The sequence below is a fragment of the Sminthopsis crassicaudata genome, chromosome 2 (assembly GCF_048593235.1).
Source record: "Sminthopsis crassicaudata isolate SCR6 chromosome 2, ASM4859323v1, whole genome shotgun sequence".
Lineage (NCBI taxonomy): Eukaryota > Metazoa > Chordata > Mammalia > Dasyuromorphia > Dasyuridae > Sminthopsis > Sminthopsis crassicaudata.
Window position 1 is genome coordinate 58864064 of NC_133618.1, and position 27510 is coordinate 58891573.

The 27510-nt window shown below is 42.4% G+C and overlaps 2 protein-coding genes across 6 annotated transcripts in view; one reads left to right on the forward strand and one right to left on the reverse strand.

Moving 5' to 3' along the window:
* Positions 1 to 610: 610 nt before the first annotated feature.
* On the reverse strand, positions 611 to 26466 carry TSNAXIP1 (translin associated factor X interacting protein 1). Of its 2 annotated transcripts, XM_074286410.1 has the most exons (16): positions 25664 to 26466; positions 19269 to 19368; positions 18689 to 18795; positions 17766 to 17892; positions 15915 to 16008; positions 12718 to 12914; positions 12130 to 12265; positions 11311 to 11480; positions 9131 to 9290; positions 8241 to 8371; positions 7704 to 7829; positions 7089 to 7250; positions 6289 to 6398; positions 5673 to 5793; positions 5147 to 5253; positions 611 to 988 (listed from the first exon to the last, which is right to left on the reverse strand). In XM_074286410.1, the coding sequence occupies exons 1-16, from the start codon at positions 25714 to 25716 to the stop codon at positions 769 to 771; spliced, it is 2121 nt and encodes a 706-aa protein (XP_074142511.1). In that variant the 5' UTR covers positions 25717 to 26466; the 3' UTR covers positions 611 to 768. The 2 variants fall into 2 exon arrangements, with proteins under 2 accessions (XP_074142511.1, XP_074142512.1); XM_074286411.1 differs by lacking the exons at positions 8241 to 8371; positions 9131 to 9290.
* The window catches only part of RANBP10 (RAN binding protein 10), a 139324-nt gene continuing 138215 nt past the window's right edge, over positions 26402 to 27510 (forward strand). For 3 of the 4 annotated variants that reach the window (XR_012485878.1, XM_074286412.1, XM_074286413.1), the window contains exon 1: positions 26409 to 26669. Coding sequence is in view for 2 of the 4 variants with exons in the window: in XM_074286412.1 (XP_074142513.1) it covers positions 26429 to 26669 (241 nt within the window). In the remaining 2 variants the exon portion in view is untranslated. Of the gene's footprint in view, positions 26670 to 27510 lie in introns of all 4 variants that reach the window. The other variant, XM_074286420.1, reaches the window with a different exon arrangement.

Below are 27510 nucleotides of genomic sequence, written 5' to 3' on the forward strand. Positions count from 1 at the left end.
CTGGGAGCTTAGTGATCAGTCCAACCTCTCTGCTGGCCTCCTGCCCATAGGCAGACTTCTACCTGGCTCTTTGGCCTTCCTAATGCACTGGTGTGACCCCGACCATTCCTGTGCTGTAAAACCTTCAGGGACTCCCTTTTGTATACATAAGAAATCTCAAGTTCTCTTTCTTCTGGCTTGAACTCCAGCCAAGCCGCTGTTTTTGTTTTTAAATGATCATTTCCCAACTCGGTGTTCCTCCATATGATTCTGACTATAGGACAGTAAACTCTGCCCCTGTCTTTCTGGGAGCCTTTTCTTTCTTTCTTTCTTTCTTTTTTTTTTTTTTTTTTGCTCCAACATTCTTCTATTTATACATAGTATGTTCCCTAATAAGCTGAGGATTGTGAGGGTGGGGACTGTGAGTTTTGTCCCTGTCTCTCCAGTCAGGACCTAGCCCATGGCCCATAGGAAGAAAGTGCTTGTTGGATTGTTGGCCTGAATCAAGATTCAGATATAGATCTTTAGAACTTCAAATCCAGGTCTTCCCACTTTGGTACTCAGTTTTCCTTGCAGTCATTCTTATTTCTTTCTCCTTTTCTCCCTCTGCACACCACGTAGACAACTCAAATTCTTACAAATGATATATTTGTTTTCAAAATTAAAGAATCTGCTTTTGTAATGGGGGTGGAGGAAGGGAAGAAAGCTGTGGTTTGGAGTGGCTTTTGACTTCTGCCCCTGCTTCCTTGGACAAGGGTGGAGTTTTCATTTGGTTGGCTAGAAAACAGTCTAGGAACTAGGCTCAAGCTCTCGAGGGCCCATCCTCTTGATAGTTCCAGTTTTTAAGCGGGCTAGCAGGACCTCTAATTCTTCGAGGGTGTTTGCATCCAGTTCTGCTATAGGGGTTTTGAAGGCCTGGCTCACATAGTTGTCCAGGGTTTGCTCATCCAAAGAGGGGTCAATGGAAGTCAGGGCCTGGCGCAGCTGTCCTGGGGTTATCTCCGCCAATCTATCCCAAAAAAAAGAGTTAGGTCTCAGCAGTTCTCCCTGCATTCCAGCCCTCACCAAGTACTGCCCCATCAGATGGTCACTGGGAGGTGAAAACTCCATGGGGAGGATGTGGCATTTCTTGCCTCTCCCCCAAGACAGTAGGGAGAGCAGGCCTAGGGGACACAGATTCTGCAAGACCCTATATCAGGTACTATATGGCATACTCAGGGCTATGAGTTCAGGTTACAGCCTTCCAAGAGCCTGACTTGCCCAAGGGTACTTTATATTCTGAACAAGCAGTGGCCCAGTAATGAAGGCAAGAGTGAATGGGACTTGAAATCAGAATTTAATAGGAAACATTTGTCAAACAGCTTGTGGAAAGTACCATGCAAAGATCAAAAGGCTGATAAGGGCTCTTTCCTCAGGGAGCTGACAATCTTTTAATTATAGCTACCATAAATGTAGTGCTTTAAGGAGAATTTCTCATGGGGTTCTCACAGCAGCCCTGCAAGGTAGGTATTATCATTTTTATAGAGGAGCAAACTAAGACTCAATAAGAGTTAATTTAGGTAACTTATCTGGGGTCACATCAGAATAAATGTCTTAGTTCAGAAAATCATCTCCAAGATAATACACTATGATCAAGTAGGATTTATTCCAGGAATGCAGGGCTGGTTTAATATTAGGAAAACTATTAATATAATTGACCATATTAATAATCAAATTAATAAGAACCATATGATCATCTCAATAGATGCAGAAAAAGCATTTGACAAAATCCAACATCCATTCCTACTAAAAACTCTTGAGAGTATAGGAATAAATGGATTATTCCTTAGAATAATCAGGAGTATATATTTAAGACCGTCAGTAAGCATAATATGCAATAGAAATAAACTGCAACCTTTCCCAGTAAGATCAGGAGTGAAACAAGGTTGCCCACTATCACCATTACTATTCAATATAGTACTAGAAACGCTAGCCTCGGCAATAAGAGCTGAGAAAGAGATTCAAGGAATTAGAGTAGGAAATGAGGAAATCAAACTATCACTTTTTGCAGATGACATGATGGTATACTTAGAGAACCCCAAAGACTCTGCTAAAAAGCTACTAGAAATAATTCAAAATTTCAGCAAAGTGGCAGGATACAAAATAAATCCACATAAATCCTCGGCATTTTTATATATCACTAACAAAATGCAACAGCAAGAGATACAAAGAGAAATTCCATTCCAAACAAATGTTGAGAGTATAAAATATTTGGGAATCCATCTACCAAAGAAAAGTCAGGAATTATATGAGAAAAATTACAAAACACTTGCCACAAAAATAAAATCAGATTTAAATAATTGGAAAGACATTCAGTGCTCTTGGATAGGCCGAGTGAATATAATAAAGATGACAATACTCCCCAAACTAATCTATTTATTTAGTGCTATACCAATCAGACTCCCAAGAAACTATTTTAATGACCTAGAAAAAATAACAACAAAATTCATATGGAAGAATAAAAGGTCAAGAATTGCAAGGGAACTAATGAAAAAAAACTCAGAGGAAGGTGGTCTAAGTGTACCTGATCTAAAGCTATATTATATAGCAGCAGTCACCAAAACCATTTGGTATTGGCTAAGAAATAGACCGGTAGATCAGTGGAACAGATTAGATACAAAGGACAAAAAAGGGTACATCTATAGCAATCTAATCTTTGACAAACCCAAAGATTCCAACATTAGGGATAAAAATTCATTATTCGGAAAAAACTGTTGGGAAAACTGGAAATTAGTATGGCAGAAATTAGATATGGATCCACACTTAACACCATATACCAAGATAAGATCAAAATGGGTCCATGATTTAGGCATAAAGAGGGAGATAATAAATAGATTAGAGGAACAGAGGATAATCTACCTCTCAGACTTGTGGAGGAGGAAGGAATTTATGACCAGAGGAGAACTAGAGATCATTATTGATCACAAAATAGAAGATTTTGATTACATCAAACTAAAAAGTTTCTGTACAAATAATACTAATGCAAACAAGATTAGAAGGGAAGTAACAAATTGGGAAAATATTTTTAAAAACAAAGGTTCTGACAAAGGTCTCATTTCCAAAATATATAGAGAACTGACCCTAATTTATAAGAAACCGAACCATTCTCCAATTGATAAATGGTCAAAGGATATGAACAGACAATTCTCAGAGGAAGAAATTGAAACTATATCCACTCACATGAGTGTTCCAAATCACTACTGATCAGAGAAATGCAAATTAAGACCACTCTGAGATACCACTGCACACCTGTCAGATTGGCTAAGATGACAGGAACAAATAATGACAAATGTTGGAGGGGATGTGGGGAAATTGGGACATGTAACGTGCTCTCCTGGCAGTTACAATTACTAGTCTGTCCTAGACCCACCAGAGTACCTTTGACCACTGTCCTTTGCAGTGTGAGCTCTACCCGGCTCGCCTCCTCTGAGGCCTTCTAAGGTCTCTGGCCACAATCTCTTGAATCTATAGCTTAATAACCGGTAGCGCACTCAAGAACAACCACGTGTAATCTTAAAAGCCTTTATTATACCTACTCACATAATGCCCTAACTGATGCCCTGACTTGTTGGTTCCCTGGTGAACACCTGGTCAGAAGACCCATGTGTTCACTACCAAAACCCTTACCTCTTTTGGCTACCCATCTTGGCTTGGCCACCCAGGCTGGGGAGCCAGGGTGAACAGCAAGAGGTTAAAGAGGGCGGTTGCTGCCTGCAGTGGGCTTACATAGGGCCTGTGAGGTCACACACACAGCCAATCAGCGAGAGAGTCACCCATTACGAAACTATCTCAATATGGCCAGGATCCCGCCCAAGGGCAGTCCTAATATCCACAGAAATTACTTCCGGGCCGCAATCTCCTGATGCACTGTGGCACCCATTTAAAGGGCCCTTACAGGGACACTAATACATTGCTGGTGGAGTTGTGAAAGAATCCAGCCATTCTGGAGAGCAATCTGGAATTATGCCCAAAAAGTTATCAAACTGTGCATACCCTTTGACCCAGCAGCGCTACTACTGGGATTATATCCCAAAGAAATACTAAAGAGCGGAAAGAAACATATATGTGCCAAAATGTTTGTGGCAGCTCTTTTTGTTGTAGCTAGAAACTGGAAGATGAATGGATGTCCATCAGTTGGAGAATGGTTTGGTAAATTGTGGTATATGAAGGTTATGGAATATTATTGCTCGGTAAGAAATGACCAGCAGGAGGAATATAGAGAGGCCTGGAGAGACTTAAATCAACTGATGCTGAGTGAAATGAGCAGAACCAGAAGATCACTGTACACTTCAACAACAATACTGTATGAGGATGTATTCTGATGGAAGTGGAAATCTTCAACATAAAGAAGATCCAACTCACTTCCAGTTGATCAATGATGGACAGAGGTAGCTACACCCAGAGAAGAAACACTGGGAGGGGAATGTAAATTGTTAGCACTAATATCTGTCTGCCCAGGTTACATGTACCTTCGGATTCTAATGTTTATTGTGCAACAAGAAAATGATATTCACACACATGTATTGTACCTAGACTATATTGTAACACATGTAAAATGTATGGGATTGCCTGTCGTCGGGGGGAGGGAGTAGAGGGGGGGGGTAATTTGGAAAAATGAATACAAGGGATAATATTATAAAATATATATATATATATATATATATATATATATATATATATATATATATATATATATATATATATAAAAAAAAAAAGAATAAATGTCTTAGGCAAGATGTGAACTTGGATGTTCCTGATTCTGAGTCTAGAACAATATCCTTGTTGCCACCTAATCAGATACAAAGTTAAGGGTGGGGAAGGGAGGGGAGAGGTATCTGTGAAAGGAAAAATCTGGAAAATTTAACAAAGTGGAGAACACAGGATTTCCATTCTGGTTCTGGCCCTAGGATTGTGACCACAGGCACGTCACATCTCTGAATGTTTCCTCATCCATTAAATGGAGATTCTGTTTGCATTATTCATGTCATAGGGCCCCTATGAGAAAAGCATTTTACAAACCCTAAAATGCTTATATATAAATGAGAACTGTTAAAACTTTGCTTTTTCTGGATGAAGAGTAGCAAAAAGGAAATGGGGAAGTGTTAGTTTGGATCAAGAGAATACTCACTTGTTAGCTCCAAGTTCTGTCTCCAAGTCCAGTAGATAGGCCTGCTTCTCACTTTGGGCCTGGTTCCACAGTTTATGGACAAAGGGCCCCGAAACACCCATTTCATCCTGGGAAAGGTCATAGACCCTATTAGGACTTAGTGAAACAGTTCTGGGTCTGTGTCTATGCCATCCACTGTAGATGAGGGAATGCTGTATGTAGACTAGAAGAAATCACTCATTCTATGTAAGGAGGACTCCTACAGTTAAGTTTAGGATGAGGGAGACTGAGAATGAGAATTCATCTATCTTTTCTCTTTAGACTTGGAGGAAGGCTCCTATTGAGTAAACAGTCCTTCCTCAATGTTTAACCAAGCTTCACTTTCTTTCTGGGCCCATCGATTTTACTGCTGGAGTTCAGTTTACAAAATCAGCCTACATAACCCAGGGACAGTGTTTCAAACCTGGTGGCATGGGGCTGAGCTATAGCCCTGGCTGGATTGATCTCATGAAGGATGGGACAATGGCAAAAGCCAAGGGGTAGTTACCTCAGCAAACAAGAGTCGGTAGTAAATGATATCAAACTCCTCTAATGGGTCCTTGGCCATATCCAACAACTCTTGAATCTGTTCCTCTGTCTTGAGGGGGAAGGTGGTCTTGAGCACTGTGCTGTAGAGTAAGAGTTACCAAGAAGTGGGAAAGAAACCAATCCAAGGGCTAATTTTAATACAACAAACAAGCATCCGATGATTGTAGATGAAGGGTGACAGTAACTGTATGGAACAAATGGAGTGGGACTGTCCATAGTGATAGTGTGGAAGGAATGGGTCAGATATGCTCTTACTAATTTACTTAAGAGTTTAAATGAGATTTGGCAGCATTCCCAAGGTATTCTGAGAGCAGAAAGTGTTAACACATGGTCTGCTCAATGCTTCCTCTTCCTGTAAAGCTCTCAAACCAGTGGAGGATCAGTTCAAATCAGCCAATATCCCCAAGGGGATCAGTATTAGGTGTCAGATAGGATGCTGAACCAAAAACTGAAAAGGCTTCCTCCATGAGTTTGTCTCATGGTGTTCCTAAGCCCCAATCCTGACTGCTCTAGGGCATGGAAGAATTGGGTGGGGGGAACTATTTGGAGGCTGCTAAGATTCTGGCCTTTCCAACCTGAACTGATCTAGGGTGAGGCTTCCTTCATTCTGGCTGTCAGCAGTGGTCAACTCCTTCAGCAGAGAAGATTCGAGCTCTTTCTGGTCAAGGAATACGTTTTCATTTACCTGGAGAGAAAAGCCTGATCTGTGATTTTGGGAATTGGGGGTGATTCACACTGCTGCTGGCCTACAGAAGCCTGCCTAGGGAAAAAGCAAATCCCAGAGGGGCAGTAGAACTCTCCTTCCAAACCCCTAAGGGCCTACAGACAAAGGAAAGAGGTAGGAAGGAGAAGAAAAAGGGGTGTTGTGCAGGCTGCCCAGGAGTGACCACGCTCCTGTGGGTGCGGACTCAGAAGATTTCATGGAAGGGAATTCTGTAGAGGACATTAGCTCATTTTCCCATAGATCAGATCTGAAAGGTTCCTTAGAAGTCATTTAGTCCAGTATACATCTTTTATGTTTGGGAATCTGAGGGGAAGTAACTTGGAGAACAAGACAAGTCCCCTGAGAAAGGGCTCTGATCCTGTACACAGTTCTATGCCCACTGGGCCACACCACATTTTACAGAGAAGCCAACAGAAACCCAGGTTGGGTCAAGGAACTTGCCCTGCATCATCAATGGCGATCATCAAGTATCAAGATTAGGATGGAAACTCAGGTTTGCTTTTTCTATCCACATTAGAGTAATGTTAGATAATTTCAAAGATTTTTTCCCAGGTCTGAAATTAGGATTCATTGATCTTATATGCTTTTCTCTCTTCTGCTTGTTCAACTTCAAAGTAGATTCTCTTTCTAGGGTGTTAGGGTTAAACTCACCAGTCCTGTCAAGATATCATGGAACTGTTTCATGACCTCATTGGAGTGAAAGAGTCTGACGTTTTCAAAAATAGTGTAGGACCAGTCCATGGCAGAGGCCTCCCCAAAGCGTTTTTGCAGGTAGCTGAGGAAAAACTGGCCCAAGGTGGAAGTTTTCTCTTTCTGCAAAGAAATGAAGGGGTGGGGGCAGCTAGATGGTGCAATGGATAGAACACTATCCCAACTGCCTAAAAAAATTAAATGAAGGGGTAAGGTTGGAGGTCAAGTGGTCAGGGAGCTGGTGGGATAGCTACCAAGCCTGCTTCATTTGTCTTGAGCCATTGAACCCCTTAAGAATTCTGATTTCCTAAAGGCCAAAGAATTTTTCTCTCATTTTTGATGAACTCATACCACTTTCCAAAAAAAGCCCACATCTGCACGGTCCCCACCACCCTTACTACTGGGGGAATCTTGCAGAATTTGTAAAGGCTAATTCCCTTTATCTCTCTATTCCCTGGCTAGAAGAGTGAGGGCCCCTTTCTACCTCCCAGTCCTATCTGACTGTTGAAGTATTAGCACCACCTGCCCACTTTCCTCCCAGTTTGCCCTCCTGCCAACCACAATTAGCTTGAAGACCTGTTCTTCGGCCATCCGCTCTTTCCAGACATCTTTGATGATGTCCACCACTTCCTTTTTGCTTAACTTTTTGTTTCGGACAAACCCTTCAGTCCGAAGGAATTCAGGTATGTCTTCAGTTGAGCCCTGAAAAAGGGGATATATTTCTACTAACCTTGGAGTTTCTGAGCCAATGTGTTGTTATTAAATTTAACAGTTATTGGGGCAGCTAGATGGCGTGGTGGATAGAGCACCAGCCCTGAAGTCAGAAGGACCTGAGTTCAAATCTGACCTCAGACACTTCACCTTTCCTAGCTGTGTGACCCTGGACAAGTCACTTAACCCCAATTGTCTTAGCAAAAATAATAAGTTATTTACTAAGCACCGATTATGTGCCAACTTGCTGAGCTTGGGCCAATTTTGACTAGGATTTGAAAGCCTTCCCTAAGCCACAGGGTGTAAATGGTACTTCCAGAGAAGCAAAATCAGGAATTGCCCCTCAAAGAACTTGGGGGGCAGGGGATAAATGTGTTGGCCAATTCCAGGGAAAGGTCGTACCAGGCCCTGAAAAGTTTCTCTTTCTCGGAGAAGTCCTGCACCAATCTCTTCTAGCAGCACATCAACAAGCTGGTCGCTGCTTTTCCCTTGAGATAAATAGCGCCAGCGTTCTTGTCCCCCCGATATCACACCTATGAGAGAAAAAGCAAGGGAAAAAGCTGGAGGCTGATGAGCCTAGGGACCAAGTAGATAAGAAAAAATTGCTTCTAGAATCAGAATTGTAGGTGTCCACCTAATCTAGCCATAACCAAACAAAAATTTCATCTACATTTTCCTTAACAAGTAATCTTTCAGCTTCTGCTTGTAAGCTTCCAGAGGTGGAAACACCCATTACCTCCTTTTCCACCCACTACCTTCTAAGAAAGTAGATTCAACTTCTGGATCATTATTCTCCGGTGGAATTTTGCTATTTACAATTTTCACTGCTTCAAGGTCTAAGCCCTAAGGCCAAACAACCTAAGTTTAATACTGAAAAAGAATTACCATGTCCCATCTCCTGTCCCCAAGCCTTATTTTTTCCAGGTTAAACATGCTTTAGGTCATTTGTAGTCTCCCCTATCATGTTGATTACCCTGTTCTGAATGAGCTCCGGGTTATTCTAAATAATGATATTCTGAACACAGAGTGCCAGATGTGGTTGACCAATGACTCTGGACTCTGAAGATCTCCCTGATTTTTTTTTTTTTAGCATGTTTTTTGTTATTGTAGCCCAAGACCTTATTGCCATGGCCTGCTGATGACTCATCAAACTAAGTCCCCAGGCTGTTCTACTCTGGAGGATCTTCCTCCTCAGTCCACCAAACCCTACATTAGAGGAGCAAAAGGTAATGCTGTAGCTTGGACTTTGGGTCTTGGCCCAAGCACTACCCCTCTCCCCATCTGCTGGCTACCTTCACACTTGGTCCAATCAGGCCTGGGAGTGGATGTTCGTTGTATCTCCTGTAACTCAGTGTAGAATTCATCCCTATCTTTGACAATTGTCATATGAACCTGTAGCAGTGTGTCATACTCCTTCCGTATCTCATCATAGTCAGTTTTTAAATTCTCCGTCTGGAAGACATGCCCAGCTCAGGTTAAACTCACTAGAGGCCCCTAAGGAAGGACAATTCAGTGTTATTGTGGAAAAAGCACTAGTTTTTGAGTCAAAAGGACCTCTGAGGACTTCCTGAATTCTTAGTGACCTTGAAATAATAGTAATAACTAGTATATAGTCCTTTGGGGTTTATAAGTGCTAAATTTATAAATATGTCATTTTATGATAAATGTTGGAGGGAATGTGGGAAAAAAAGACAATCTACAGTTGGTGAAGTTGGAAACAGATTCAATCATTCTATGCAGCAATTTGGAGCCCAAAGGACTATAAAACCATGCTAAAGGGTATCTTTGACTAGCAATTCTATTACTAAATCTATATCCCAAAAAAGAAAAGGACCTACATATTGGAAATTGAGGGGATGCCCATCCATTGGGGAACAACTGAATACATTGTGGTATGTGATTGTGATGGAATACCATGTGTATAAGAAATGATGAGCAGGATACTCTCAGAAGAACCTGGAAATACTTCCAAGTACTATGTACGAAGTAAGCAATAGTCTAAGATGTTCATCTGTCAATGATAAAATTATTTAAGATGATCAGCTGTGATAGATATAATTATTCTTAGCAAAATGATGATCCAAGATAACTCTGAGGAATTTAAGATGAAAATTGCTATTCATATACAGAGAAAGAACTGATGATGTCTGAATACAGCCTGAAGAATATTTTTTAAAAAACTTTTTCTTGAGAGTTTTTTGATCCCTTTTCTTTCACAACATGATTATTATGGAAATGTTTTGCATTACCATACATGTATAACCTATGTCAAATTGCTTGCATTCTCAATGCGGGTGGAATAAAAGGAAATAATCTGGAACTCAAAAGTTGTTTTAAAAAACATTAAAAATTATCTTTATTCACTACTATATTGTTGGCAAAATTGTGAACCGATCCAACCATTCTGAAGTGCAATTTGAAACTATGCCCAAAAGGCTATCAAACTGGGCTTATCCTTTGATTCAGCGGTGTCTCTATTGGGTCTGTATCCCAAAGAGATCATAAAAAAAAGATTTGCACGTGTACAAAAATGTTTATAGCAGTCCTTTTTGTTGTGGCAAGGAACTGGAAAGTGAGTAGATATCCATCAGTTGAAGAATGGCTAAATAATGGTATATGAATGTAATAGACTATTATTGTTCTATAAGAAAAAATCAGGAGGATGATTTCAGAAAGGCCTAGATTGATTTAGATAAACTGATGCTGAGTGAACTGAGTAGAACCAAGAGAACATTGTTCACAGCAAGATAATGACTCTGCAGTGAACAATTCTGATGGATGTGGCTTTTTTCAATAATGAGATGATTCAGGCCCAATGCTAATGGTTTTGTGATGAAGAGAATCATCTGCAGCCAGACAGAGGCTTATGGGGACTAAATGTGGATCACAACATTTTTGATCAGATTTTTCTTGTGCAACATGATAAATGTGGAAATATGTATAGAAGAATTGCACATGTTTAACCTATATTGGATTACTTGCTGTCTTGGGGGGGGAAGGGAAAGGAGAGAGAAAAATTTGGAACATAAGGTTTTGCAAGAGTGAATGTTGAAAACTATCTTTGCATGTGTTTTGAAAAATAAATAGCTATTTATAAAAATTGTTTCTTTACTTATAACTGGGGGAAAATAAGATACTAAATTACAAACAATATCATTTCATCTTCACTGTATTTGGAAATAGGTACTAGTGTTATCCACATTTTACAGATAAGGAAATTGAGTCAGACTAAGTGACTTGCCCAGGGTCACACAGCTGGTGAGTGTTTGAATTTAGGACTAGACTTGGGTCTTACTGCAGGATCAGTGCTCTGTCTCCTGTACCACCTAGCTCTCTGGCCTCAGTTTCATGATCTGTCAAATGAGATTATCAGCCTAGATCATAGCTAAAGTTCATTCTAGTTCTGAATCACATAATAAAACCCCCCTCTTCCCCACCATATCCAGTTCCACAGTGAAGGAAATAGCCTCACCATTTCCAATAATGCCTTGTTTTTTTTCTCCTGCATTTCAAAGTCCCTTCTGGGGACAACATCCCCAAAATTTGCCTTCATCGTATTCAGTTCCATCTGAGTTCTGGTGAGGTCTTGACGAGCCATCTTCAAAGCGAGGGTTAACTTTACAGGATCTTCTCTGGACACATCTTGAAAGATAATGAGCCCCATTAATGTCCCAGGCTTGTCTCTTTAAGTTACAGCAAAAATCTAAAACCCTTCCTTTTCTCTCAATGCAGCTTTCGGTGACTCCAGCCACGGAGCTGTTCCATTTCACTGAATCCCTAACTTTGTGCCAGGTTTTGTCCTACTTGAGGCGATATGGTATACTGTTCACCTCAAACCTAGCCTATAGTAGGGGACAAAAGCTACTACAAGTAACTATGGTACAAAGTAGAATGTGATTAGTATATAAAAAAGTACACAAAGAAGGAAAGATCTCATCCAGTTTTCTCTCTTTATCCAAGTTTAAGGCTCAGAGGTATTAAGTGATTAGAAAGAGGTGAAAAATCAGGATTGGGACCTAGGTGACTGGGCTCCAATCTACTGATCTTTCCTTTATACTCTGTTGACTCAAGCAGAACTGAGATGATCACAGTAGCCTCTGCTTCACCATTTCATCTGTCCATCTTTATTCATTCCTGCTCTTGTTGATGTAGAAATCACCACTATTCCTTGGTATTTTCTACTACAGACTTTTAGGCAAAAGACCTTATAGAACAACACTGATGCCTCCTTTTGTTTCTGACTATACCCAAGAAGGAAACCAGAAAGAGGCTTAAAAACTGCATTATCTACCTGGAGACTGGGCAAGAGACATGTCCTCTCTCTGATATCGAAGCTCATTAAGATCTGCAATAAGGATCTTTCGGGCATCTCGTTCATTAAGGAAATGAAGATATTCCTCTGCCAAGTTTTTCCGTAGGTTGGTCACCTGCAGGACAGATAAGCTCAGCTTGGGACCATACTGGGGGGGGGGGGGGCGCAGCCACGAGTTTTCTGACCTTGCCTAGACCAGATGAGAGGCTAGTAGGGCATAGTCTATCTAGGAAGTTTTAGTTTAATGGTGCTTCTGTTTATCGATTGTGTAAAACTGGAAAAACAAGGTATGTCAGTTAAGACTGAGGAAAAGGACGAAGGGGAAATGGAACTGATTCTGAGATCCAGAGGAGATGGATTCTCAAGGAGAACTGAGGGGAACTCATTTTTCTCATCTTGACCCATAGACCATGATTAAACTCAGAGGGAGGTTTCAGTGTAAGTTTTCAGGTAGGGCTGGATATACCTAGTTAAGAGATATTTCTTTAAGTTGCAGGGTTCTCTTTAATTACCCTCTCCTCTTGTCAGCAGGGAAGGAAGTGATTTGGGATTCTATCTCCAGCCCACCTGAGTCTGCAGAGAGATCTTCTCTTCATTCTTTTTGTCAATGAGCTTTAATAAATTAAGTTTCTCTTTCTTTAACATTTTGATTTCATATTTCTCTTCTGCCCTGATAGCCAGGATTTTTTCATTGCAGTCTTCAGAAACAGTGACTAGCATGGCTTTCAGTGGCTCCAGAGACCGAATCTTCTCCCTAAAGTGAGCTGAGCAAAGTCAGAGAATATGGGGGAAATCCTTCAGGCGGGGGTGGGGGGTGGGGGGGGTGTAGTTGCTGGTGAGTAGTTATCCAGGTCTCTAAACACTGGTCTGGGTAAAAACCATTTCAAGAAGGGCTAGATTGGTTGGTGGTGACTCTAGGAAACAGGTGTTTAAAAGATTATAGGATTAAAATCTAGTCCAAACCCATTTTATAGATTAGGAAGCAATCCATAGAAATCTGGATCCGGTGACTTGCCTAAGGTCACATAGTCAATAACTGAGACAATGGACTCTAATGTCTCAGTCTTAATCCAGTGTTTCTTCCACAATCCCACTTGGTTTACTTGCCTAGAGTCTAGCCATTTTTCCTATCTGAAGACTGCAGGGGCAATACAGCCTTCTGTCCAGAAAAATTTACAGCAACATTCTTCATATAGCATGTTAAGCCAAGCGTGGGTATAAGAAGCTTTAGGATCTACAGAAAGCCATAAAATTGTGCATACCTTTTGCCCCAGCATTAACAATCAGGTGTATATCCCAAAGAGATCAAAGGAAAAGGATGTGCAAAAATATTTATAGCAGCTCTCTCTGTGGTGACAAATTATTGGAAATTGAGGGACAGCTGAACAAATTGTGGTATACAGTTATGATTGAATTCTATTGTGCTATCATAAATGACAAGTAGGATATTTTCAGAAAAATACAAATTACAACATGAATATCATGATACTAAGTGATAACACGTAAACAGTAGCAGCAATATTATACAATGATCAACTAGCAATGGCTTGTCTTTTCTCAGTAATATCTAATTTTGAAGAACTCAAGATGAAAAATGCTATCTACCTTCAGAGAAAGAACTGAGAGAGTCTGGATGTAGCCTTTGAGAAACCCTGTATATAATATAATATATAGTTACTGACTTATTTGATGAACATACCAAAACAAAGATTGAAACAAGCATTGACCATCAAAAATAGTCCCCTTGGGAGGCTTATGTTTATTCCAATGACACTAACATTGCTCTGGATTTGAATTTCTTTGGGAATGGCCTCCAAAGCTTATAGTGTCTTTTTTGGGGGAATATTCTCAATGATAAAAAAAAAAAAAAAGAAAAAAAAGAAAAACTTTTTTTTTACTTTTGAGAGCAGATTGATTTTTTTTGAAACAGTTAAACTATTCAATGTGTTGTCTGATGAATAAGGTAGGGAAATTCAGGCCTAAGAATATATGTTGAAGGGCAGCTAGTTGGTGCAATGCATAGAGCATCAGCCCTTAAGTCCAGGAGGACCTAAGTTCAAATCTGACCTCAGACAGTTAACACTTCTAAACTGTGTGATCCTGGGAAAATCACTTAACCCCAATTGCTTCAGCATATATATATATATATATATATATATATATATGCTATATATATATATATGTTGAGAAAGAGACTGGAAGATATAGAGAATGAGAAGGAAGAAGAGAAAGGAGGGCGAGAATGGGAAATAGGGAGAGTGAATGAGAGGGAGAGATGCATGGCTAGAAAATTAGAATGAGATTTGGAAGGGACTAGAGAGCTCATGTTGCCTGCCTCTCAACAATATTGCTAATAAATGATCATATAACCTCTGCTGAACATGGATAACTACTGCACAAAATGGATCATTCTAGTTTTAGTCAAACCTAATGGCAATAAAGGTTTTATATTGAGCCAAAAAGTAAACTCATTTTATTGTTCATTTATTGTTTCTGGAAGCTGTTCTTAAAGAGGAGTCCAGATATTAAATCATAAGATCTAGAGGTGAAAAGGATTTTAAGGCTCATTTAATCTAAATCCCTAATTTTACAGACTAGGAAACCAAGGCTCTGAAGGATGACATGATTTGTTGGGAATAAGCAGCAGAGCTGGATTAACCCAGGTCCTCTGACTCCAAATTCATCATGAAGAGCATTTGAAACCATGAGCACATTACTGGGATAAGTTTCTCTAGGTAGTTATTTGGAAGAAGACAGTGCTCATTTGTATGTATGAACAGAAGACTGATTAGAAATTGAGCACATCGCAGCATGATAAATGTGGAAATATGTTTAGAAGACTTGTACATGTTTAACTTATATTGGATTACTTTCTATTTAGGGAAGAAAAAAGAGGGGGAAGTACTGGAGGAAAATTGGGATGCAAAATTTTGCAGGGGTGAATGTTGAAAACTGTCTTTGCACATATTCTGAAAAATAAAAAAAACAGTTATTATAAAAAAAAAAAACTGAACAATACATATCCTCATAGTTGTAGTTCTCCGAACATTTTCTATGTTCTAGGGCTGAAAAAGTGAAGTTGGCCTAGACAGTATTCAGGGTTTTCTCTAGGTTTAGATTCTTTGACACTGTCTAGCTGAAGAAATGGCATCCCGAACAGGGTTCCCAAAGATAAAGGGACCCTTCTTCAGAAACTGTGATAACCTCATAACCCCCTATTGTGAAGCCTATGGAATCCTTCTCAGAATAATGTTTTTAAGTGCATAAAATAAAATACAATTATATTGGATTTCAGTTACCAAAATGTCCATAGTCCATAGATCCAGGTTAAGAATCCCTGTCCTCCAGCATTTCTTAGAATACTGAGACACTAAGCAATTTGCATAGGATTAAAGGCGCAAAATGGGTTATACCTGGTGGTTCCAATAGTTCTTCTGTGAGGGAGGGAATGAAACCCAACTCCCTCCGTTAAAGGTTCTGGGAAAATTAATTTGTGAATAATTCTGAAGCTATGAGGTACCCAGGGTAGTTGCAACGGGCTGTTCCCACCCTGCGAACCTAAGAGCAGAGGGTGTCAGACTAGCTGTTGAAAAGATTTTGGGTGATTTGTTTGCAGGTCCCCTCAACTCCCTACAAAGGCCTTTCCAAGAATTACAGAACCACAGAGAACAGGAGGACCCGGCCATTTTGCCTCTGGCGGCAGCAGTTATGAGCTTTCCCTGCATACATGCTGGCTGGAGGCTGGCACCAGAGGTCTTACTTACCCAGTGCGACTTCATATGCGTTCTTTATGGAAGACAACAAGGGTTTGTAGGTTTTGAAGTCCTCTATAAAGAATTCAAAGATCTCTCTGTAAGGCTAGTGAAAAAAGGAGAGAAACAAAGCATGGAGGGAAAGTCAGGGAAAGACCAGCTGTGCTATTTCTATCTCTGACAGGAGGGCTGAGAAAATGACCTTCCCTCTTTACTTTCATTCTCTGGGGCCATGCTGGGCGATGAGAGAATGGCAAATGACCAGGATAACAAACAGAAATCCCATAACCACCATGGCCACTGATACTGCTTTTGCCAAACACAAGCAAGCAAAGACTGGCTCACTTTAACATTTCTGCTCTGAGAGCACTGCTGTCTCGATGCCCACAGAGGAAGGGATGCACCTTCATCTCCCTTCTGTTTGGTGGGACAGGAGCAATACCCATGTGGTAGCCTCTGAGCTCTCTTGTCAAGCTTCCCTATACCTGAGCTCAAACTTTCTTCTGGCTTTCCTATCCTTCTCAGATTAGACCTTGGGCAAGGGACTTCCCTCTCTAGCCCCATTTCACCGAACGAGGAGGTCTGAATGGGATGGTCTCTACCAGCTTTTCTTCTAACAGCCTTTGGCTTCCTTTTATCTCCTCTCTCTTCAAACATGGCATTTCCTTGACTCTGTAAGATGCATGGATGATATTAATGCCATTAATCATTTTTTAAACTATGCTGGACCAGTATTTCACCTGTATGTGTTTGGGGTCTGTGCCCATTGGAATTATCCATCTTTGACCTATAAGACACTGCTTTGTCATCAGAAAGCAAATGCATACATTAAAGACAGCTCATATAGATTAGTGTGGAGCTGCTTCTGGAAACCGAAGGGGCAAGAAAGGACACAGAGAAGTGCAATTCTGCGATTGTAGGAGACCTCAGAGTAACCATCTGACAGACCAGGAAACTAAGGTCCAGAAAGGTCACAGCTAGAAACTCAAACCATGGCCTAAGAGGCGGCTGTCTCCTAAATGAGACTTGTTGCTGTGTGCTTGTCTCAGTGGGTCTGTTGGCCCTGAAGAGATCCCACCCTAAGGAGGGCATTGCTTCTCTCATCTATCCCCTTATCTCCATTCCTATCAATACTGTCCTGATTATGGTCTTGCCACTTCTTGTTTAGACTATCGCCTCCTAATCGGACTTCTGAACTCCCCCCTCTCCATCCATTCTCCACGCAGCTGACAGGTGACATTCCTTAAGCAGAGACCCTGCCCTTTCACTCTCCTGCTCCCATGAGGTCCGGTCCTTGGTTCTTTTAAGATCCAGACTCCTTCATTTGGCAGTAAGTCCTTCCCAATCTGGCCTCAGCCTTTATCTCCCTTTGTGAACTCTAAAACCCAGTCAAATGGGCCAATTTACCCTTCCTCAAACCCAGTATTTCGTTTCCCATCTCCACACCTTTTCCCAGGTTTCCTCATATATGGAATATATTCATCTCCTCTTAGAATCTTTTCTTCAGAGCTCAGCTCATGTGCCACATCTTTGGGAAGACCTCTCTAAGCCCCCTATTTAAAACTCTTTCCCTCCTCAATTGATCATCACTTCCATGCTTATTTACATGGCTAGAGTGGAAGCTCTCTGAGGGCAAGAATTGCTTTTGGTTTTGCCTTCCCTGCACCCAGCACCCAGCACCATACCATTGGACTGGACTTTCCTGGCTAGTCATTTGTAGGATTTTTCCTGGGGTCAACTCCAAGCTAAACCACTGCTGACCCTGGCAGACAGGAGAGCTTGAGGGGCTGCTGCTTCTAAGGCCCAGAAGTTACCCCTCCCACAAGGATCCCTTTGCTCCAGGCCAGACCAGAGCAGCCACACCTGGAGTTTGAGCTCCTCAGCATTGTCCTTTGTCATGTCCAGAAGAAGCAACTCTTTTCTTAGGTAATCTTCCAGCTGTTCCAGGTATCGTGGCTTTGCAACGGTGAGAGAGGGCTTGTCTCTGGCCCTGCAGAAAACAGCAGCAAGGAGGCTGGTTCTCCATTGTAGAGAAACCTAGAGCAACTTTCTCTTTGGAAAGGGCTACTTCTCATATGTGGGGCAATTCTCTGTCCTTCCAGTACCCCCAGAAGTCAGCCCTGTTCGTGTGCAGAGTGTTTAGAAAGAATCTCTGGGATGAAGTGGTCACAACCCCCTCCCCCCAGGCACCCAGTAGGGAGAGAGAATGGAAAGTCTGAGATGACCTTGGGAAAAATCTGTCCCGACATGTGGACCCCTCCTTCGCATCGTGGCCCTTTTTTTGAGTGTATGTGTGTGTACATGTGTATATGAATGTGCATGTACACGAATACATGCATGTGCATGAATACACTGCGTGCTTCAGTAGAGATGTTGTACATATGTGTACAGTATGAGCTTCAGCAGGGATGCTGCACACGGGTACATGTGTGTATGTGCACTCAGCAGGGATGCTGACAAGCGTGTATGTATGTGCACTCGTCAGGGATGCTGTACATGTGTGCATGTGTGTATATGCACTTGGCAGGGATGTTGCACATGTATGATGTGTGTATGTGTACCCAGCAGGGATGCTGTACATGTGTGCATATGTATATGTGCACTTGGCAGGGATGCTATACATGTGTGCGTGTGCACTCGGCAGAGATGCTGCACACATGTGCATGTGTGTATGTGCACTCAGCAGGGATGCTGACATGTGTGTATGTGTACTCGGCAGGGATGCTGCACACATGTGTATGCACGAGGACATATGTGCCCATGTATGTCCGCTGCCCCATGCTTACCCTGTTTTGTCGGTGGTTGAGCAGGGTTTGCGGTTCTGTAAGATAGCTTGTGCACTGGCGTATGCAGGCCATGAGGACAGACGGCCACCCACAGAAAAATGAAGCGGCTGAGAATGAGAGAGAGAGAGCTCACTGGTGGAAGGCCCAGCCTGGGGCTCTCTGGGCTCTTTGGGCTCCATGGCTTGGTCTGTATTTTTGAGTGGGTGGCTGTGGGGGACTGTCCCCCCCCCCACAGGCCTGTGGGCAGGGATGCTCCTGGCACAGAGCACCAAGTGCCACTTGGCCCAGGGAGGGAGAAGATTCAGGGAAATTCCGCTGCCTTTAGTATCCGAGACTTTGGCTCTCATTCCCCTTGCCTGAAAGCACTGCCTGTCCCCTCCTGGGCCTGGGGCTGCCTGCCCCTTGCTCTGGGGTCAGACTCTGCCATTGGAGGCTCCCCAGAGTTCCTCCACAGACTCCTCTGGTAATGGAGTTGGAGGCAAGGAGTAGTTCAGGGTCCAGACATGAAAGGGAGATGCTGGTTTGGGACCTCGGGCTGTCAGCTGTCTGTGGAAGGATGCCGACAGGAAATCACACTCACCGGAGTTTTTCGGTGTTGAAAGATCTTACGTTTATGGAGAGTTTTCGCGTCTGGGATGGGACTGGGTGTTGTGCTGACTGCAGGAAAAGTAGGATATTCCCTGAAGGTGAGAAGGGCAAGAGCCAGTCACTGGGGCTTTTGTTGAGGAGACACACAATCCCACCAATGAGACCCACCCTCTCCCCTGCCTCCACCCCACAAGTCAGGGCCATCTTGCTTTCTTGTCCTTCTTTATCCTTTCCTGCAAACCCGTTCCTTTTTTTCCACCAGCACTTCCAGCCGCAAGTACAACAGGACAGGCACTCACATTAACCTGTTCTGTCATTTACTGCCAAGTGTTTCAGTCTCCAAATAGAAAGAAAAAATATCTACCAGTTGGGCGTGGTGGGAAGATGTGGCCATAATGAGGAGGTGGCCTTTGATGGGAGAAGGGAGGAAAGTGTGTCTTTCCAGCCCTTCTTGGAGCCTTGGACCATCCCCGGTGGTACAGCGAAGGAAGAATTATGGTAGGATGAGAGGTCTGGGAGCTAGATGAAACTTTAGAGGCGATTCTATCATAGAAAGAGCTCAGAGCCCCAGGATCTGTATTTTGGTCCTTGGTCTCTTTCTTCCTGGCTCTGTAACCACGAGTGCTGGTCATCTCTTGGTAAACAGCCTTTCAGGGCACAGTGCCTAGTACATGGGGGTAGCCAGGTGGTGCAGTGGTTAGAGCACCAGTGCAGAAATCAAGAGGATCTGCCAAATCTGGCCTCGGATCCTTCCTAGCTGTGGGACCCTGGACACATCACTTAACTCTGATTGCTTAAAAAAAAATTTAGTGACCAGGGCAGCCAGATGGCACAATGGATAGAGCACCAGCCCTGAAGTCAGGAGGACCTGAATTCAAATATGATCTCAGACACTTAACACTTCCTGCCTATGCGACCCTGGGCAAGTCACTTAACCCCAATTGTCTTAGCAAAAAGCAATTTTAAAAAATTAATAGTGACGACAGAAGAACAGGATAAGTACTAGGGCTGGATATGCTGCTGAAGGGAATGGTTTTTTTGTTAAAGGACACAGAAAACACGCTGGCATTGGGAGTCTGGGAGGTCTAGGTTTGCGCCATCATCCTCTTCCTAAGTAACTGTATGACTACAAGCAGTCCCTAGACCTCTTACTACTCATCTGTAAAATAGGTATGTTAATCCCTGTTCCGTCTAACTCACAGAGTTCATAAGGAAAGTGTTTTGTAAAATGTAAAAGCTATTTTAAAAAATGAACTGTTCAAATCAGACCTGAGACACTTAATATTTCCTAGCTGTGTGAATTCTGAGCTGGCAAGATCTGGGTTGAAGCCTTAATTGAATGATCCTACATAAGTTATTTAACCTCTCAGTGCTCTAATAAAAACAGCATTTCTATAGCACTTAGTGTGTGCTAGGCACTTCACAAATATCTCATTTGAGCTTTACAACAGCCTTGGGAGGTAGCAGACAGATTAAGTGACTGGCCTATGCTAGATCTGAACTAGGGTCATCCTGATTTGGGGCCCCATTCTCAATCTATAGATACTTTTGACATTTGATGACTTTGTGGCAAAGGGAGCATAGAGATTTCAATGAAAAAGCAGACATAGAGAAGGATGGCAAAAGCTATTTTCGAAAATATGGCTTGAGAATAAACAATGAGAGAAGCCAGAGATTTGCAGACAGCCTGAAGTCTAAACCAAGGCGGAACAGTGTGAGGCTTTAAGGAAGTAGGAAGTCAAGATACAGGCAGCTACCCACCTCAACTCTAACATTCCCCTCAAAATAACTTTACAATAATTCCTCAGATTATTTTGATTATTCCTCAGAAATTTGGAGAAGCAGAGCCAACAAGGTCAGAGTAAATCATTTGTCAAGCCTAAGACAACTTAGGATGTCAGAAAAAGAGAGATTTCTGACACTGCAGTGGCAGCTGGCCAAGTTTAACAGGAAGCAGCTGTGAAGGCTGCCGAAGCTTTCAGAGCCCGCAGGCCAGGGGATTGAACAACTGGTCACAAAGAGATTGCAGGATGCCCTTTCTGGCACTGGGGCAGCTGGTGCTGACCAGCAACTGATTGGCATATTGTGCATATGCAGTTTGGAGTTTCAGTTTCAAGGCAGAGAGGTCCTAGCACTTGTGGCTAGAGAAAGCAGGGGCCCTTCCTTGGCAAAGACCAGAATATATATCACCTTGGAAGTGGATCTCCAAAACTAGCTCTAAAAACAGCAGCATTAAAAAGCCTGAAGCTTGGCACACAGTGCCTCCTCACCTCCAGGTAGGCAAAGCTTTGACATAAAGTTTAGAGCCAAGAAATAGTCTAGAAAAATGAGCAAGCAACATCAAAACTTGACCATCAAAATCTACTATGGTGGCCAAGAAACAAGACATGAACTCAGAAAAAAACAACAATGCAACAAGGCTGGCCTCAAAAAAAATGCTAATTGGCTCAAGGTTAGTAACAATTCCTGGAAGAGTTAAGAAACAGATAAAAGCGGTAGAGAAAAAATTGGGAAAGGAAATGAGAGCAATGCAAGAAAATTATGTAAAGGAAATTAACAGCTTTGTAAAAAAGATGCAAAAAATTCGCTGAAGAAAAACAATCACTTAAAAAACATAATATATTGAATTGAAAGGTGGTATAAAAATTTCATTAAAAAATATTCCTTAAATATTAGAATTGGAATCTAATGACTGTATGAGATGTCAAGAAACAAAACAAAGCCTAAAGAATGAAAAGAAAAATAAAACATGAAGTATAGAAAAATTTGCTGACTGGAAAAATAAATCTAGGAATGGTCATTTAAAAAGTATTGGACTCTCTGAAAGCCTAATTTTAAAAAAGAGCTTAGACATTCTTTTTTCAAGAAATTCTTTAGGAAAACTGCCCTGATTTAATCCAGTAGATTTTTTTTTAATCCACTATTACCTTCTGAAAAAATTACCAAAACCAAAACTCCCAGGATTATAACCACTAAATTGCAGAGCTTTCAGGTCAAGGAGTAAATATTTCAAGTAGCTGAAAAGAAATAATTCATATTTCATGGAACTATAGTCAGGATTACACAAGATTTAATGGCTGCCAAGATTTAGTGCTTGGAACATGATATTCTAGAATGTAAAGGAACTAGGATTGTAACCAAGAATCACCTACCCAGCAAAACTGAGTAAAATCTTTCAGGGGAAAAATAGATATTTAATGAAATAGAGGATTTTTATGCACTCTTGATGAAAAGACAATTGTCATTCAAACATAAAAGAAGAAAATAGTATGGAGGTAAATAGAGTTAGTAATCATAACTATGAATGTCAATGGGATGAGTTCACCCATAAAATGGAAGCAGATAGCAGAATGGATTAGAAAAAAAAGGTCCTAACTATATGCTGATTACAAGAAGCACACTACAAACATTAAGATACATGTAGAGTTAATATAAAGGGCTGAAACAGAATCTGTTATGTTTCAGCTGAAGATTAAAAAAGGTCAGGGGTAGTAATCATGATTTCAGACTAACCAAAAGCAGAAATAGACCTAATTAAAATAAACAGGGAAAATACATTTTGCTAAAAGGTACCATAGACAAGAGAGTAATATACATTTTTTTATGTTAAGTTGATCTGATAAAGGTCTCATTTCTCAAATTTATGTGGAACTGAAATAAATTTATTTAAATTGATATGAACAGGCAGCTTTCAAGAGGAAAAAAAAAGCAAAGCTACTTATAATGCTATGAAAAGTGCTCTAAATCATCTACTAGAGAAATGCAAATTAAAACAATTTTGAGCTACCACTTTACATCCATTAGATTGGCTAATATGATAGAAAAGGAAAATGATAAATGCTAGAGGATGATATAGCAAAATAGGAACAATAATAATACATTGTTGGTAGAGTCATGAACTGCTTCAACCATTCTGAAAAACAATTTAGAACTATGTCCAAAGTACTATAAAACTGCATACTCTTTGGCCCAGCAATACCACTACTAGATCTATATATCAAAGAGATTTTTAAAAAGGGAAAAGGACCTATTTGTGCAAAAATATTTATAGCAGCTCTTTTTCTGGTGGTAAAAATGTGATTGTGATGGAATACTATTGTGCTATAGAGGGTGATTTAAAAAAAAACATGGGAAGATCTAAATGAATTAATAAAACAAGAAGTGAGGAGAATCAGTGGATCATTGTGCACAGTAACAGCAATGTTGCAATGATCAATGGCGAAAGACTTGGCTACTCTGATCAATATAATGATCCATGATAATTCCAAATGACTTATAATGAAAAAAAAAAGGCTATTTTTTTACTTTCAGAAGGAGAAGTTATGAACTTGAAGTGCAAATTGAAGTATAATTTTCTTTGCTTTATTATTTTTGTCTTTTTTTTTTTTTTTTGGTGACATGGCTAATATGGAAACATTTTGCATAGATTTTACAGATATTGATACTGTTTGCCTTTTCAATGAGAAGGTAAGGGTGGAAAGGGAGGAAGATAATTTAAAATCCAAAATTTAAAAAGGAAAGAATGTTAAAAATAAATGATTACTTTAAAATCAAACAAAAAACTGGAGCCACTCTCAGTGCTATTCTGACTGTCCTCCCTGGGGGGCTGAGGTCATTAGTTCTGTCTAACTTGCCATGCTTTCAGGGATCAATGAATGAATGGCTGTCCTCTAGGTGGTGCTGTTCCCCTACATTCAGTGGTCCAGCGTCAGAAGCCTGAAGATAGGTAGTTACTATCTGCTGGCCATGTGGGGTTGTCTCCATTGGAGCCAGATTGTGTTAATGCAATTGCAAACATCCCTCCTTCTGACCACCTCATCCTCCATGGAAAGATTTCTTAAGGTTCATTTCAAAATAGCTTAAAGAATGGCGTCCCATTCTGGATTTGCCTTGTCTTAGGTCACAAGGTAGAACTGTTCCCTTACAGCTAGTAGTTGGTAACTTCCTAAAGCACTCACAATCTCATTGAAAGGAGGGGTTACCAAGAAAATGGGTCCTAATAGCATTTCTCAGCATTTCACACTTTCCAGAGGGATTCAAGAAGGGGAATTCAGCCGGTACCAGTGCAAATACCGGTGGCTAGGTTTTTTTTTTTCCAATTAAGAAATCACAAGGATCATGGGTAACATAAGATCCCCAAGTTCAAAATAATAGTATCAGAGCAATATCTGAACCCAGGTCATATGGAGTTCTCTCCACTTGATCTAGTGTTTGCACGAAGTTGTTGGTATGTTGTCTTGTCGATTAGATGGTGAGCTCCTTAATAAAAAATAGCATTTCTATAGTGTCTACTATATACCAGGCACTTTACAAACAAGACCTTATTTGATCCTCACCACAACCCTGGGATGAAACTGCTATTATTATCCCCATTTCCCCTTAAAGAAAATAGAGGCAAACAGACTGATTTGTTCAAGATCACACAGTTAGTATATACCTAAGACCAGATCTGATACCAGGTTTTATTATGTTTTAGCGTAAGGAATATAATCAGTATTTATTAACTCAACAACCATTTATTATGAACTTACTTTGCCTAAAGCATTTCGTACTTTATATGGTCTATGAAAACAATGGGGAGAACCCTCCATGAATAAGCTCTGACATGGTCTTCATCTTTATCTTCAACTTTTACCTTCCAAGACCTTTTCATTCATCAATTACAATCATTTCAACTCCAAGTCTCACTTTTATTATCTTGAAATAGGAAGAAGGGTAAAACGGTAGAGAGTATAAATACTATTCAGGGCTGTTGAGAGGAAGCTCTTTGTAAACCTTAAGATGCCTCGTGGCCGCTAGGGGTCAGTAGTAGACAGGGAGTCCACTTGGAGCCGGGAAAACCCAAGTCAAATTTCCATCTTAGCCACTTTCTGCCTGCGTGATCTTGGTCAAGTCCCTTACTTAACCTGGCTCAGCTTCAAGTCTATTTCAAGTGCCTAGTCTGTGTCATGCACTATGCTAACTGGGGTGCAAAGAACGGCAAAACTGGTGTCTGCTTGCAAGGAGGCAACTAGGTGGTGCATTGGAGAGAGAGATGGGTCTCAAGTCAAGAAGAGCAGAGTTCAAATCCGTGTAAACTTGTGCAAATTATTTAAACTCAGTTTCCTCATCTGTAAAATGGGGATAAATACTAGCACTGTCTCTCAGGGAGTGAGGACCAAACCTTAAAGCGCCGAGTCAATGTTAGCTATTATTATTTACGATCTTTATCCTGATGCGCTTGGGCACTCTCTCAACGAGAGCCGGTCTCTCGCAGGGCACGTACGAGCTTTGCTAGCCTGCTGTCGAGCCCAGCTTTTTTTGGGGGGGGGGGGATTCACTCAGACGAGGCTGGAGCTGTCCCAGGGGAAAGAGAGAAGAGAGAACAAGCTTCTATCCAAGCCATACCTTACTGTTGCTTGGGAGAAGGAAATATCGCCTCTTGGCCGAGGGAGAGCCATAGTTCGGAGGCCCGTCCCTCTCCTAGGGCGCCAACCGTTCGCCCGCAGCCTGCAGCCCACAGCTCCCGGAGCCTCAGCTGGTATTTGTTTACAGTCTGTTGCTGTGGAAACACGGCCTCGAAAAGACCCTCGCGTATTGGGGTGGCCGAGATAGTGCCTGAGTCACGCGGCGTAAAGTGTAGGTCAGGGACGTTGTCCCCGACTAGGGGCAGCTGTGGCCCCTTGTTTTGGTAGTAGAGACAAATGTAATCGCCTGGAACTCACGTCCACTTGGGGGAGATTTCCCTAAGACACTAACACACAGATGACAGTAGTAATTAGAAGCAAACAAATTAACACGCTCCAAGGCAACAGAATGACTATCGCCGTAGGGGTGTGGCGAAGGCTGAGAGGCCGAAGCTGCTTTTCTATGGGGAATTGTAGTTTTTACCCTCCAAAAGTCTCCACTTGACAGGGTTTCAACTGGAAACAAGGACTACTTCTCCCAGCAAGCCGTGCGCGTTCGCCCTACCGAGAGCATTCGGACCGCCCCCGAAACCGTGGGCACTGTGGGACATGTAGTCATTCCGATGAGAAAACAAGCGTGTAGACACGGAAGTCGAACTCAGTTTCCCTACACCCTCCGCGGACGCGCAGCTTATTGGCTGGGCGCGGCGGATCTGGTGCTTCTCTCCCCCCGCCTCTCTGTGACACAATAGCGGCTCCCTCCAAGATGGCGGCAGCGGCGGCGGATCCGGGAGCAGGGAGCCCCCCAGCTGGCGAGTCTTGTGGCGGGGGCGGTAGTGGCGCTGGCGGGCTCCCCTCTCCCGGGGAGCAGGAGCTGACCCGACGCCTGCAGCGCCTTTACCCGGCTGTCAACCAGCACGAGACGCCGCTGCCCCGCTCCTGGAGCCCCAAGGACAAGTACAACTACATCGGCCTCTCCCAGAGCAACCTCCGCGTCCACTACAAAGGTGCCGGGGTCGGGGCCACGGGGTACGAGGGGGCCGCGGGGGGCCGCGGGGCCGGGCCCGCCTTGGACAGGGCTCGTGGGATCTAGAGACAGCTTAGAGACCGCCTAGCGCACCGCCCCCTCCACCATCCCCCCATAGCACAGGTGAAGAAACTGAGGCTCAGAGAGGGAAAGGGACTGTCCCAAGGTCACACAGCTCCGCGGTGCCCGATGTGGGATCCGAACCCTGGCCTTCTGATTGCCCAGTCCGGGACTCTTCCTAGTGTACCTCGCTGCGGAGTCTCCTCCCTGCTGTCCAAACTTGCGGCGGGTATTTGAGGAGGGCATTTGGGGGTGGAGGGAGGTCCACCTAGGGTCCCCACCCTCCTCCGCTAATTCCTGCCCATCTCCAACCTCATTCTTCCCTTTCAGGCCTTTCCCTGGACGGATGTGTGTGTGTGTGTCCTAATCCTTACCTTTGTCCCTCACCCTTGTTTAATCAAACAGAACTAGAAGGTGCGCGGTTAGGGTTAGGGTGAGAGGTCAGATATTCCTTTCCTTTTCGGGGCCGGGGGAGAAGGGGAACCGAGGTCCAAGGGGTGCGAGTGACTTCTGCTAAAACCGGAATGTGTGCTTTTAAACTCCACATCTAATGCATTTTCCACCTTTTATTCTCCCCCGTGTCTGGCTTCTTGGAATTCAGTCTGATTCAGCTTGGAGCCCCCCCACTCCGCCCCTTTTTCTAGGGAAGGTTGTCCTGATGCTTACTGAAATCTCCCGGAGCCACAGCAGGTGTCCCTAGTGCTGGCACCTTACGTAAGGCACTGGGCCCGGAGGCGCCCTGCAGCCCAGGGTTCTTCGCT